Raw genomic sequence first — 12425 nt, 5'->3', positions numbered from 1 at the left:
GCTCTCTGCGTGCTTCCCTGAGACCCTCAGAACAACGTGATGTGATCGCATTGTTCTGAGGGTCTCCTCCGTTCTCCTCCCTGCAGGCCCCGGATCTAAGATGGCCGCGGGGGTCCTGCAGGGAGGTGGCTTGCGAGCGCCTGCTAAGGGCAGGCGCAGGCAATCCTCCTGCACTACCTGTCAGATCGCTGATCTGACACAGTGGTCTGCAAAGTGTCAGATCAGCGATCTGACACTATATAGCGATGTCCCACCCTGGGACAATGTAAAAAAAAAATTACACTGTGTAAAAATATTTTTTCTAAATTCCGAAATAAAGCAAAAATAAATAAATATTGTTCCAATAAATACATTTCTTTATGTAAATAAAAAAAACAATAAAAGTACACATATTTAGTATTGCCGTGTCCGTAACGACCTGACCTATAAAACTGTCCCACTACTCAACCCTTTCAGTGAACGCCGTAAAAAAAAACAAAAAACGAGGCAAGAAACAATGCTTTATCATCATACCGCCGAACAAAAAGTGGAATAACATGCGATCAAAAAGACGGATATAAACATGGTGCCGCTGAAAACGTCATCGTGTCCCGCAAAAAAACGCCATACAGCGTCATCAGCGGAAAAAAAAGTTATAGCCCTCAGAATAAAGCGATGCAAAAATAATTATTTTTTATATAAAATAGTTTTTATTGTATAAAAAGCGTCAAAACATAAAAAAAGATATAAATGAGGTATCGCTGTAATCATACTGACCCGAAGAATAAAACTGCTTTATCAATTTTACCAAACGCGGAACGGTATAAACGTCCCCGCAAAAGAAATTCATGAATTGCTGTTTTTTGTTCATTCTGCCTAACAAAAATCGGAATAAAAAATGATCAAAAAATGTCACGTGCGGAAAATGGTACCAATAAAAATGTCAACTCGTCCCGCAAAAAACAAGACCTCACATGACTCTGTGGACAAAAATACGGAAAAATTATAGCTCTCAAAATGTGGTGACTGCAAAAACAATTTTTTGCAAGAAAAAGCATCTTTTAGTGTGTTACAGCTGCCAAACATAAACACCCACTATAAAAAAAAACCGCTATAAATAGTAAACCAAACCCCCCTTTATCACGGCCTTAGTTAGGGAAAAATAATAAAATTAAAAAAATGATTTATTCCCATTTTCCCATTAGGGTTAGGGTTGGGGCTAAAGTTAGGGTTAGGGTTGGGGCTAAACTTAGGGTTGAGGCTAAAGTTAGGGTTAGTGTTGGGGCTAGAGTTGGCTTACTGGATTACATTTACGTTGGGTTAAGGGTTTGTCAGGGTTAGGGGTTTGGTTAGGGTTATGGTTAGGGTTGTGATTAGGGTTGGGGTGTGTTGGGTTAGGGTGTGTTGGGGTTGGGATTAGGGGTGTGTTGGGGTTAGGGGTGTGGTTAGGGTTGGGATTAGAGTTAGGGGCGTGGTGGGGTTAGGGTTGGAGTTAGAATTGGGGGGTTTCCACTGTTTAGGCACATCAGGGGCTCTGCAAACGCAACTTGACGCCCACAGACCATTCCATCAAAGTCTGCATTCCAAAATGCCACTTCTTCCCTTCCGAGCCCCGACGTGTACCCAAGTAGTTTTCTCCCACATATGGGGTATCAGCATACTCAGGACAAATTGGATAACAACTTTTGGGGTCCAATTTCTCCTGTTACCCTTGGGAAAATACAAAACTGGGGCTAAAAAAATCATTTGTGTGGAAAAAAAAAGGATTTTTTATTTTCACGGCTCTGTGTTATAAACTGTAGTGAAACACTTGGGGGTTCAAAGTTCTCCCAACACATCTAGATAAGTTCCATTGGGGGTCTTGTTTCCAATATAAGGTCACTTGTGGGGGGTTTACTGTTTAGGTACATCAAGGGCTCTGCAAACGCAACTTGACGCCCGCAGACCATTCTATCAAAGTCTGCATTCCAAAACGGTGCTCCTTCCCTTCCGAGCTCTGCCATGCACCCAAACGGTGGTTCCTCCCCACATATGAGGTATCAACGTACTCAGGACAAATTGCACAAGAACTTTTGGGGTCCAATTTCTCTGGATACCCTTGGGAAAATAAAAAATTGGGGGTGAAAAGATAATTTTTGTGGGAAAAAAAATGATTTTTTAATTTTCACGGCTCTATATTATAAACTTTAGTGAAACAATTGGGGGTTCAAAGTGCACACAACACATCTAGATAAGTTCCTTAGGTGGTCTAGTTTCCAAAATGGGGTCACTTGTGGGGGGTTTCCACTGTTTAGGCACATCAGGGGCTCTCCAAATGCGACATGGAGTCTGATCTCAATTCCAGCCAATTCTGCGTTGAAAAAGTCAAATGGCGCTCCTTCCCTCCCGAGCTCTGTCATGCGCCCAAACAGTGGTTTACCCCCACATATGGGGTATCAGAATACTCAGGACAAATTGCACAACAACTTTTGGGGTCCAATTTTTCCTATTACCCTTGGTAAAATAAAATAAATTGGATCTGAATTAATTTTTTTGTGAAAAAAAGTTAAATGTTAATTTTTTTATAATATTCCAAAAGTTCCTGTGAAGCAACTGAAGGGTTAATAGTGATGAGTGAATATACTCGTTACTGTTAGCCAGCATAAGTACATGTGGGGGTTGCCTGGTTGCTAGGGAATCCCCACATGTAATCAAGCTGGCTAACAGATGTAAATCATTCAGCTGCTGCAAGGAAAACTAAATCTCCGAGCACTTACAAATACTCGGAGGACACCTGAGCATGCTCGAGAAATCTCGAGTAACGAGTATATTCGCTCATCACTATCAGGGTATGTGCACACGTCGATAGAACCTCTGCGGATTTTCCGCAACTGTTTTTGTAAATCCGGAGGTAAACCGCACTGCAGATTAACTGCAGAATTACCACGGATTTACCACATTTTCTTTGCGGATTTTGAGCGGATTCCACCTGCGGTTTTACTCCTGCGGATTCCTATTATGGAGCAGGTGTAAACCGCAGCAGAATCCGCACAAAGAATTGACATGCTGCGGAATAAACAACGCAGCGTTTCCGCGCGATTTTTTCCACAGCCTGGGCACTGCAGATTTTGTTTTCCATAGGTTTACATTGTACTGTAAACGCATGGAAACCTGCTGCGAATCTGCAGCGTGTGCACATACCCTCAATAAACTTCTTAAATGTGGTTTTGAGCACCTTGAGGGGTGCAGTTTTATATAGACCCCTCAAAGTGACTTCAAATGTGATGTGATCCCTAAAAAAAATGGTGTTGTAAAAATGAGAAATCGCTGGTCAACTTTTAACCCTTATAACTCCCTAACAAAAAAACTTAAATGAATGTCAGCCATGGCTCTGTGCTCTTGTGCAGACCACTAAGGGTATGTTTCCACGTTCAGGAAACACTGCGTTTTTGACGCTGCGTTGAGCCGCAGCGTCAAAAACGCAGCGTCCAGATGTTACAGCATAGTGGAGGGGATTTCATGAAATCCCGTCTCCACTATGCAGTAAAAGACGCATGCGGCACACCCGAGAAAACTCACATGCGGCGCGTCTTTTAAGAACGCAGCATGTCCTTGCATTGCTGAAACAATGCAAGGACAACGCAGGTGACCTGCCAGTGACCTCAGGTGCAGATTTGGTCAGGATTTTACCTGCATAAAATCCTGACCAAATCCTGAGGCAATACTGAACGTGGACACATACCCTAAGGTCCGTGGAAAAACTTTAACATGGAAACCACTCCATAGATTGTGATAGATATGAATGCTCTCTGAAAAACTGAGGTCTGCAAGAGCCGTAAAGCAAAATTGTGTTTTGGGGTTTGTTTTTTTTTTATAAAGAAACTGTAGCCAGGAGTTTCTGAAACCAAAAAATCCCTTTAAAGAGAATCTCTGATCACTGATACATGCTGCCTGATCCACAGGAAAATTGATCAAATAGATGCTCCAAAGCCTGAATGTATGAGCAGCAAGTTGTTTTTTATATATAGAAAATATTATGTTCGTTCTCTTGAGCATTTCCTTTGCACTTTTTCTGGAGGGATTCGGAACATACCCTTAGGCTACTTTCACACTAGCGTCGGGAACAACCCGTCGCTGTGTGTCGGGCCGAGGTTCCCGACGCTAGCGTGGTCTCCGCCGCACAATGGGGGCAGCGGATGCATTTTTCCCACGCATCCGCTGCCCCATTGTGAGGTGCGGGGAGGTGGGGGCGGAGTTCCGGCCGCGCATGCGCGGTCGGAAAAAGCGGACCGTCGGGAGCAAAAAACGTTACATGTAACAATTTTTTCTCCCGACGGTCCGCTACCACACGCCCAAGCGTCGCAAAACGGACGCAACGTTTGGCAATGCGTCGCAAATGCGTCGCTAATGTTAGTCTATGACGAAAAAACGTATCCAGCAAGAACTTTTGCTGGATGCGTATTTTCGGCAAAACGACGCATTTGCGACGTATTGCAGTTAACGCTAGTGTGAAAGTAGCCTTAGAGTAGAGACACGGGAAGCTGCCATAGCAATGCTGAAAGGCAACCAAAGACCGGACACAAAAACCCAAACCAATGCACTAGCCTCGGCCATTTTATTTTTATCTTAAAGCACCATTTCAACGATCTTTTTTATTTCCTCACTGGAGTGGTGCTGCTAATCTAAGCTCCCTGCCTCTAATAATATACTCCCCACTCACCGTCTTCTGCTCTTCCCAGCACTGCTCCAGTCCCAATGTGCCATCTTGTGACCACAGCTTCTGACGGACTGGAAGTCAGAGGTAACGGTCACAGGCTCTCGTGTAAGCCAATGAGAGCCACATTCTGGCCTCGTTCTGGCTATCATAGGCTTATATTGAATAGTCTTTCCGGTAGTGATTTCCAGTTTGCCCAGCAAACACTGGAGTGCTCCAACAGGTGACAAACTGCAGAAGACAAGCGGAGTGGCGCCAAGAACAGATAAAGACATCAGCTGGACCATTTCACGGGTAGGGGGAAGAATGGATTCAAAGAAATTTCAACAAATTCTTGATGCAAACATAACACTATCTGTAAAATTGCTGAAGTGAAAAGAGGAAGCTTCTACAAATGGATAATGATCCTAAACACACGTCAAAATCCCCAATAGACTACATCAAAAGGCGCAAGCTGAATGTTTTACAATGGCCCTCACAGTCCCCTGATCTGAACATCATTGAAAATATGTGGCTAGACCTCAAAATAGCAGTGCATGCAAGACAACTCCGGAATCTCACAGAACTGGAAGAATTTTTCAAGAAAGAATGGATTAAAATCTGTCAAACAAGATTTGAAAGACTCTTGTCTAGCTACAAAAAGCATTTACAAGCTGTGATACCTTCAAAAGGGAATGCTAGTAGGTACTAACTATGCAGGGTGCCCGAACTTTCGCATAGGCCCATTTTCCTTTTTGCAATGTTTAAATGTAAAAGAGGAAAATATATACTGTTTTTTGTTTTTTTTTTTGCTTAAAATACAAAGGAAATGTGTCATCTCTAACTTTAGGCCTTTTAGAGATCAGTTCATCTTCAACTTTTTAATTTTGACCACGGGTGTCCATACTTTTATATGCCACTGTATACCCTAATATATAATGTGTATACACACACAGTGAAGAGTCACTTTAAGGCCGTAGTCACACATTGTGGCAAGGCTTTTTTTCACAAGTAGCATATTTTCCAGCTGAGCTCTGTATTGGGGGGTTATACCCCGTGCTGTGACCCCCACTCTGCCCTATAATATGTACCAGAAAACTAGGAGAAACCAGCCACATTGGACACAAGTTACCATCCATGTCCCCTTCCCGGAGCATGTTAATGGCGGCTTGGCAGTAGGCTGGCACAGACTTCCATCATCACTCCGCACCGATGCCATCGCCCTCAGTATAGCCCCCTGGCACAGCCATGCACGGTAGATGGCACGGTCCCTGTGGCCCCCTCTGCCCGAGCACTCACCGCTGTCCCCGCACTGCCCCGCGTAGTCCTCGCAGCAGTCGGCGCTCCGGTGGCAGTAGGTGTCGCAGTAACACGTGCTCCCGGTGGCCGTGACCCCGCTGCAGGCATTATTCCTCCCCGGGCAACACCTGGGATGTCCGCGTCGGGCACAGACACATCGACCACCCGGGTGCTGGATGACAAACACCGAGCAGAGGAGAAGCCACAGTCCGGAGCTCCGGAGCTGCATCCCGGAGAAAGGTGGGGTGGCACAGGTTGGAGGGGCGCCTGGTGCAGTCACTGTGCCCGGCGGGTCATGTGAGGTCAGAGCCGCCTGACGGGCACCGTGCTCCAGCTGTGCCCAGGTGGTGAACGAGCCGCCCCAGCTCGGGGGGCTTTACTGTGTGACACAGGCGGGAGGAGGCTCCGGGCCCCCCTTCCCATTGGCTCCGGACAGACGAGCCCGGCTGGGACCCCTCACTGAGCAGCCTCATAGCGGAGACATCAGTGGTAGCGCAGGTGTGTGGCGGATGGATCCAAAGTCTCCGCTGGAAGAAAATGTCGCACTTGAGGAATTCTCGCTCTAGTTTTCTTAGTTTATTTTTTCCCCATGGGTTAATTTAAAACCCTTTGAGGACAATATTCGTTTTTGCAATTTCATTTTTTTCTTCTCATTTTTCAGAAAGCCATAACTTTTTTTTCTGCCAGCATAGTAGTATGAGGACTTGGGTTTTTTTTGTCAGAAGTTAATTATGAGGAACAGGCATCCATAAGCCAAGCCAGAAATCTTACTCCAGTCAGAGTAGGGAATGCCACAACTTGTCATGATGTCACTCCGCCCGCGCCCTTGTCCAGCTCAGTTGTCGCACTCCCTTGTTCCGCTCCCTTATCCCGCGCCCTTGTCCAGCTCAGTTGTCGCACTCCCTTGTTCCGCTCCCTTATCCCGCGCCCTTGTCCAGCTCAGTTGTCGCACTCCCTTGTTCCGCTCCCTTATCCCGCGCCCTTGTCCCTTATCCCGCGCCCTTGTCCCTTATCCCGCGCCCTTGTCCCTTATCCTGTGCCCACGCCAATGGCCGCACTGCAATCTACGCAATCCACCATTTCTTTCTCCCCTGGAAGGAGATGTCAGAGACTGCAGGGTATAGACCCAAATTCGGGACAGTCCGCTGTATCTGGGACAGTTGGGACTAGAGATGAGAGGATCGATTCGTGGGATTGTGGTCCAGCGTCCAGGTCAGTGGTACCTGATGGCAGAATGGAGGCCACAAATCTCTCACCTTCCGGCGTCTCTGGATTTTGATTAGCCAGGGCCGGCACAATGTTACCTGTGTGTCCTGCTCATCTCTAGCTGGGACCTGTGGTTTTATTCTTTGTTCCTTCATTCACAGTCGGAGCTGCCAGAACGTTCTCATCTGGATGTATCTTCACTAGTGATGAGCGAATACACTCGTTACTCGAGATGTCCCCAGCACGCTCGGGTGTCCTCCGAGTATTTTTTAGTGCTCGGAGATTTAGTTTTTCTTGCAGCAGCTGAATGATTTACATCTGTTAGCCAGCATAAGTACATGTAGGTATTCCCTAGCAACCAGGCAACCCCCACATGTACTTATGCTGGCTAACAGATGTAAATCATTCAGCTGCGGCAATAAAAACAATCTCCGAGCACTAAAAAATACTCGGAGGACCCCCAAGCGTGCTGGGGAAATCTCGAGTAACGAGTATATTCGCTCATCACTAATCTTCACCATATGACATCTGGCTTTTTGGTGTCGGTACGGCCGTGTTCACACGTACCATAAATACTGTGGTTTTTGTTTCCTGCAGGTGTCCGCATCAAACTGCACAATAACAATCTTCTCTGGTTATTGCTTTTATGCCTTTTCCACCTTATTTGATGCGTTTGGGGTGCAGATGTGAAGCTGAGATTTAAATGTGTTTTTTATAGTACAGAAAAGCTTTGATTCTGCAGCTTTTCATGTGTTTTTTTAGGCTAGAAAAAGGAGAAGATCCGAAGATCGTGAAAAGGAGAAGATCAACGCGTTCATGATTAAGGGTGCTTAGTCACCGGAAACGCGTTGATCTTGGTTTTTTATCTTCTTGCGTGCTGATGTTTTATCCTTACACGATGCTGTTTTGAAGTGAAATAAAGCAATGGATTTTTCACTATATCGTTGAGCTGGATCTTCTCCTTTTTCTTGTTTATCTGCGCCCTGACACAGCGGTTCCGTGCTCCGAGACCTGGGGAATGTCGGTACGGTGAGCTGGACTTTGTTCTTTTTTACTCTGTTTTTTTAGGCTCCACATAAAAACCTCTAGAGGAAAAAAGAAAAAAAACGCACAGTTCAGCAGCGTCATTAGACGCACGGTGGGCGCAGATTTCATTAAATCACATCCATTTTGCTTGGGCAGTTAAACACAGCAGAATTTCTGTAAAAAAAACAGCAGAAAAAAAAGGCAGAATTTACGCTACAGGTGAACATGGCCTAAATGTCCAAGCAAAGTGGATGTGATTCTATGAAATCTTCACCCTCTGCGAGTCTGAACTCTCTGGTTTTGCGGCTTTTCTTCTCTATAGGGAGTCTGAAACAAAAACACAAGGGAAAAAAAACACTGTTGCATTTTTATGCGCAGAATCAAAGCTTTTTCTGTACACAGATTTACATCTACACCAAAAAAAGACATCAAATAAGGGGGAAAATGCATAAAAGAAAAACAGAAAACATGCAATAACCAGAGAAGATTGTTATTGTGCTGTGTGGTGTGGACTCCTGCAGAAAACGTGCAAAAAAACCACAGTAGAAAAACTACAGCATTTACGCTACGTGTGAACATGGCCTCAGTGTTTTATTATTTTTTATGGGTTTAATAGTGAAAAAAAAATCAATGACGCCATTTTTTTATGCCACTTCCCAATCCCCGTAAATAGTATGATCGCTGTGTTGTGCGGGTTGTTACAATAACAAGGACAAGATATGTTGAGTATTTGCTGACTTGTGATGTCTATCATTTTTTAAAAAGCGCATTAAAAATGAAATTGTTAGTGCTTTTCATTATTTTTTAGTAAAGCGTGGGACAGAACGATGGACAGGTGAGGGATAGGGTTGTTTTTATTTTTGTTTTACAGAAGACGAGGGCTTCGGTGGAATTAGGCGTTAGGTGAGTATGAGGGCTGTCCCACACGTCCAGATAATTCAGGTACCGGAATAAATCGGTACCGGAGTTATCCGTGTCCGTGTGCCTGGGAACTCACGTAGGCCATACGTGCGGCACACGTGTGCCGCCCGTATGGCGAGTGGGTACCACACGGAGCGCGTGGTACCCTGCATCGTGCTGAAGCCGCGATTCATATGTTCCCTGCAGCAGTGTTTGCTGCAGAGAAAATATGAATAATAGTGTTTAAAATAAAGATCTATGTGTCCAGCGCCCTCCCACCCCCTGTGCGCCCCCCCCCCCGCTGGTCAGAAAATACTTACCCGCCTCCCTCGCTGCTTCCTGGTCTGGCCGCGGCTTCTAGTGTATGCGGTCACGTGGGGCCGATCATTTACAGTCATGAATATGTGGCTCCACCTCCCATAGGGGCGGAGCCGACTATTCATGATTGTAAATGAGCGGCCCCACGTGACCGCATACAGTAGGAGGCGCGGGGCAGAGAGGAAGGAGTGACAGCCAACGTGGGAGCGGGTGAGTATTTTCTGAACAGCGGGGGGGCGTACAGGGGGTGGGAGGGCGGCGGACACATAGATCTTTATTTTAAACACTATTATTCATATTTTCTCTGCAGCAAACGCTGCTGCAGGGAACATATGAATCGCGGCTTCAGCACCATTAGGGGGGGACAGCGCTTACTGTAGCGCTGTCTCCTGCACGCACACGGAGCCCAGACGGAGAACGTCCGTGTGAGGTCCGTGTTTTACACGGACCCATTGACTTTAATGGGTCCGTGTAATACGTGCGCTCCCACGAACACTAACATGTCTCCATGTTTGGCACACGGAGACACGGTCCGCAAAAAATCAATGACATCTGAACAGATGCATTGATTTTTATGGGTCTACGTGTGTCAGTGTCTCCGGTACGTGAGGAAACTGTCACCTCACGTACCGGAGCCACTGACGTGTGAAACCGGCCTAACTGTGTTTGTTGTTTTTAAATAAAAAAGTAAAACTGTGTTTTGTTTTATTTGAAATAAAAGACTTTATTCTGGCTGTGTCTTTATTTACCATACAACTATAGTATTAGTAATGGCTAGGTGTATTATAGGCACCTCTCCATTACTAATCCATGGGATTGCTGCCACCTGACAATACACAGGTGACATCATCTCCACAAATATTAAAGCCACTTTCCACCGGTACGGGGCAAGTGGGAAGAGCCGGGCAAAGTGCCAGAATTGGCACATGTAATAGATGTGCCTTTTTTGGGCGGCAGTGGGTTACTATGCTTAGGCTGGGGGGGGGCATGACCGTACCAGCCTGAGAATACCACCCCAGCTGTCTGCTTTAGCAAGGCTGGTTGTCAAAAATGGGGTGACCACATGCCGTTTTTTTAAAATTATTTATTTAAATAATTTAAAAACCAGCGTGGGGACCCCTCTATTCTTGATAGCCAGACTTGCTAAAGCTGACAGCTGAGGGTTGCAACCCCCAGATGTGAGTTTTGCCTGGCAGGTTATCAAAAATATGGTTATCAAAAATACAGTGGAAACCACACAGGTTTTCATTTTTTTAATTATTTATTTACAGCGCAGGAGTTGCTGATGAATACACCCATCAGCCACTACTGCTCTCACTTATTAGCGGCAGCAGATGTCAGATGATGGAAGTGGTAGTCCCATCAGCTGACACCAATGACTGGAGGTAAACGTTATATCTCTGATTACAGCTAAGCACTGACGCTGTCTTTTGACAGCGTGGAAACCGCAGCTTTCTGACCAGAGGGGATGGTTTCCCCGCCAATCAGAAGCCGTGTTTGCCGTGCTGTCATACAAATGACAGCATGTCAAACACTGTATTGCCGGGCCCCCCATTCAAGTGAATGGGGATCGGGTCCGCTCTGCTAGATGACAAGCTGTATGGACGCATTATACAAACTGCCATCCAGATGTAGCGGAGCTGACTGTGAGGTCACATGCGGCTGTCCTTGACTTTTCTGCAGCAAATATGCTGAAAAAAAGTCAACCTGCGTATTTGTAGCATTTTTTCACCATCCATTCAGTGAAAAACACTGCAAACACACTGAAAAAATGCTGAAAAAAGTGACATGCTCTATGTAAAAAAAAAAAACGCTGCAAAGCACAAAATCCTGATGATAAAAAAGAAAACCATGTGTGTGCATGAGATTTCTGAAATCTCTTAGGCTATGTGCACACGCTGCTTATCTGCAGCAGTTTTCCATGAGTTTACAGTACCATGTAAACCTATGGAAAACAAAATCCGCAGTACACATGCTGCAGAAAAAAATGCGTGGAAACGCAGCGGTGTTTTTTTCCGCAGCATGTCAATTCTTTGGGCAGATTCCACAGCAGTTTACACCAGCTCCTCAATAGGAATCTGCACAAAAACCGCGGTAATTCCGCTGTAAATCCGCAGTGCGGTTTACCTGCGGATTTATCAATCAGTGCGGAAAAATCCGCACACCATTCCGCAATGTGTGCACATAGCCTTAGGCTTTGCTGGTACTGTAAAAAGCAGCTGAAAATTAGCATAAAAAACAAAGCAAAAACGCCCTGTATGAACTTACCCTTAGGCCAGTCTCACACGTCCAGATATTTCCGGTACCGGAAAAAACGGTCCCGGAGCTATCCGTGTCAGTGTGTGCATGTAGGCCATCCGTGTGCTGTATGTGTGCTGTCCGTGTATTGAAACATTTTTTTTTTAATTTTAACCCTATGACTTAAAAAACCCCACACAGACGGCATCCGTGTTTGGTACGTGTTTACATGCACCCATTGACTTTAATGGGTCCGTGTGATCCGTGCGCTCCCATGAACACTGACATGTCTCCGTGTTTTTCAAACGGACACACGGTCCATGAAAACACGCTGACATCTGCAGAGACACATTGATTTTAATGTGTCTACGTGAGTCAGTGTCTCCGGTACGTGAGGAAACTGTCACCACATGTACCGGAGCCACTGACGTGTGAAACCGGCCTTAGAGTGAATAGTGGTTAATATTTTATCTCTATCTATATACCGCTGGCATGTTTTTTGTATCACTTTGCAACTTTCCTTTTATATAGGATGTCTACTCCTCTAAATTATATTGGTTGCATCATATTCATGGAATATTTAATACAGCACTAGCTTGCACTTTATTCTTTCTTATTCCATGAATGTGATGCACTATTGGCCATTAATTTTGCTTTTTTTCCTCTCAGTATACTAATCATTCATTTACAAGTGCATGGTATCCATTGACTCCTCATATTGTTCCTAAAGTGGCATATTTATAGTGGGCTTCTATCTATATAATTGTCTAAGGGGCACTTCCGTCTG

At 45.2% G+C, this 12425-nt stretch overlaps 1 protein-coding gene across 1 annotated transcript in view; it reads right to left on the bottom strand.

Moving 5' to 3' along the window:
• LOC143814339 (somatomedin-B and thrombospondin type-1 domain-containing protein-like) overlaps positions 1 to 6751 on the bottom strand; it is a 98349-nt gene extending 91598 nt beyond the window's left edge. Inside the window, exon 1 of the mRNA XM_077293447.1 lies at positions 5951 to 6751. Within this exon, the coding sequence (XP_077149562.1) occupies positions 5951 to 6179 (229 nt within the window). The 5' untranslated portion in view covers positions 6180 to 6751. The remainder of the gene's footprint in view (positions 1 to 5950) is intronic.
• Between the last annotated feature and the right edge of the window lie 5674 nt (positions 6752 to 12425).

This window comes from Ranitomeya variabilis, chromosome 1, assembly GCF_051348905.1.
Source record: "Ranitomeya variabilis isolate aRanVar5 chromosome 1, aRanVar5.hap1, whole genome shotgun sequence".
NCBI lineage: Eukaryota > Metazoa > Chordata > Amphibia > Anura > Dendrobatidae > Ranitomeya > Ranitomeya variabilis.
The sequence above is the reverse complement of the archived record's forward strand: the minus strand, read 5'-3'. Positions and strand labels throughout refer to the sequence as shown.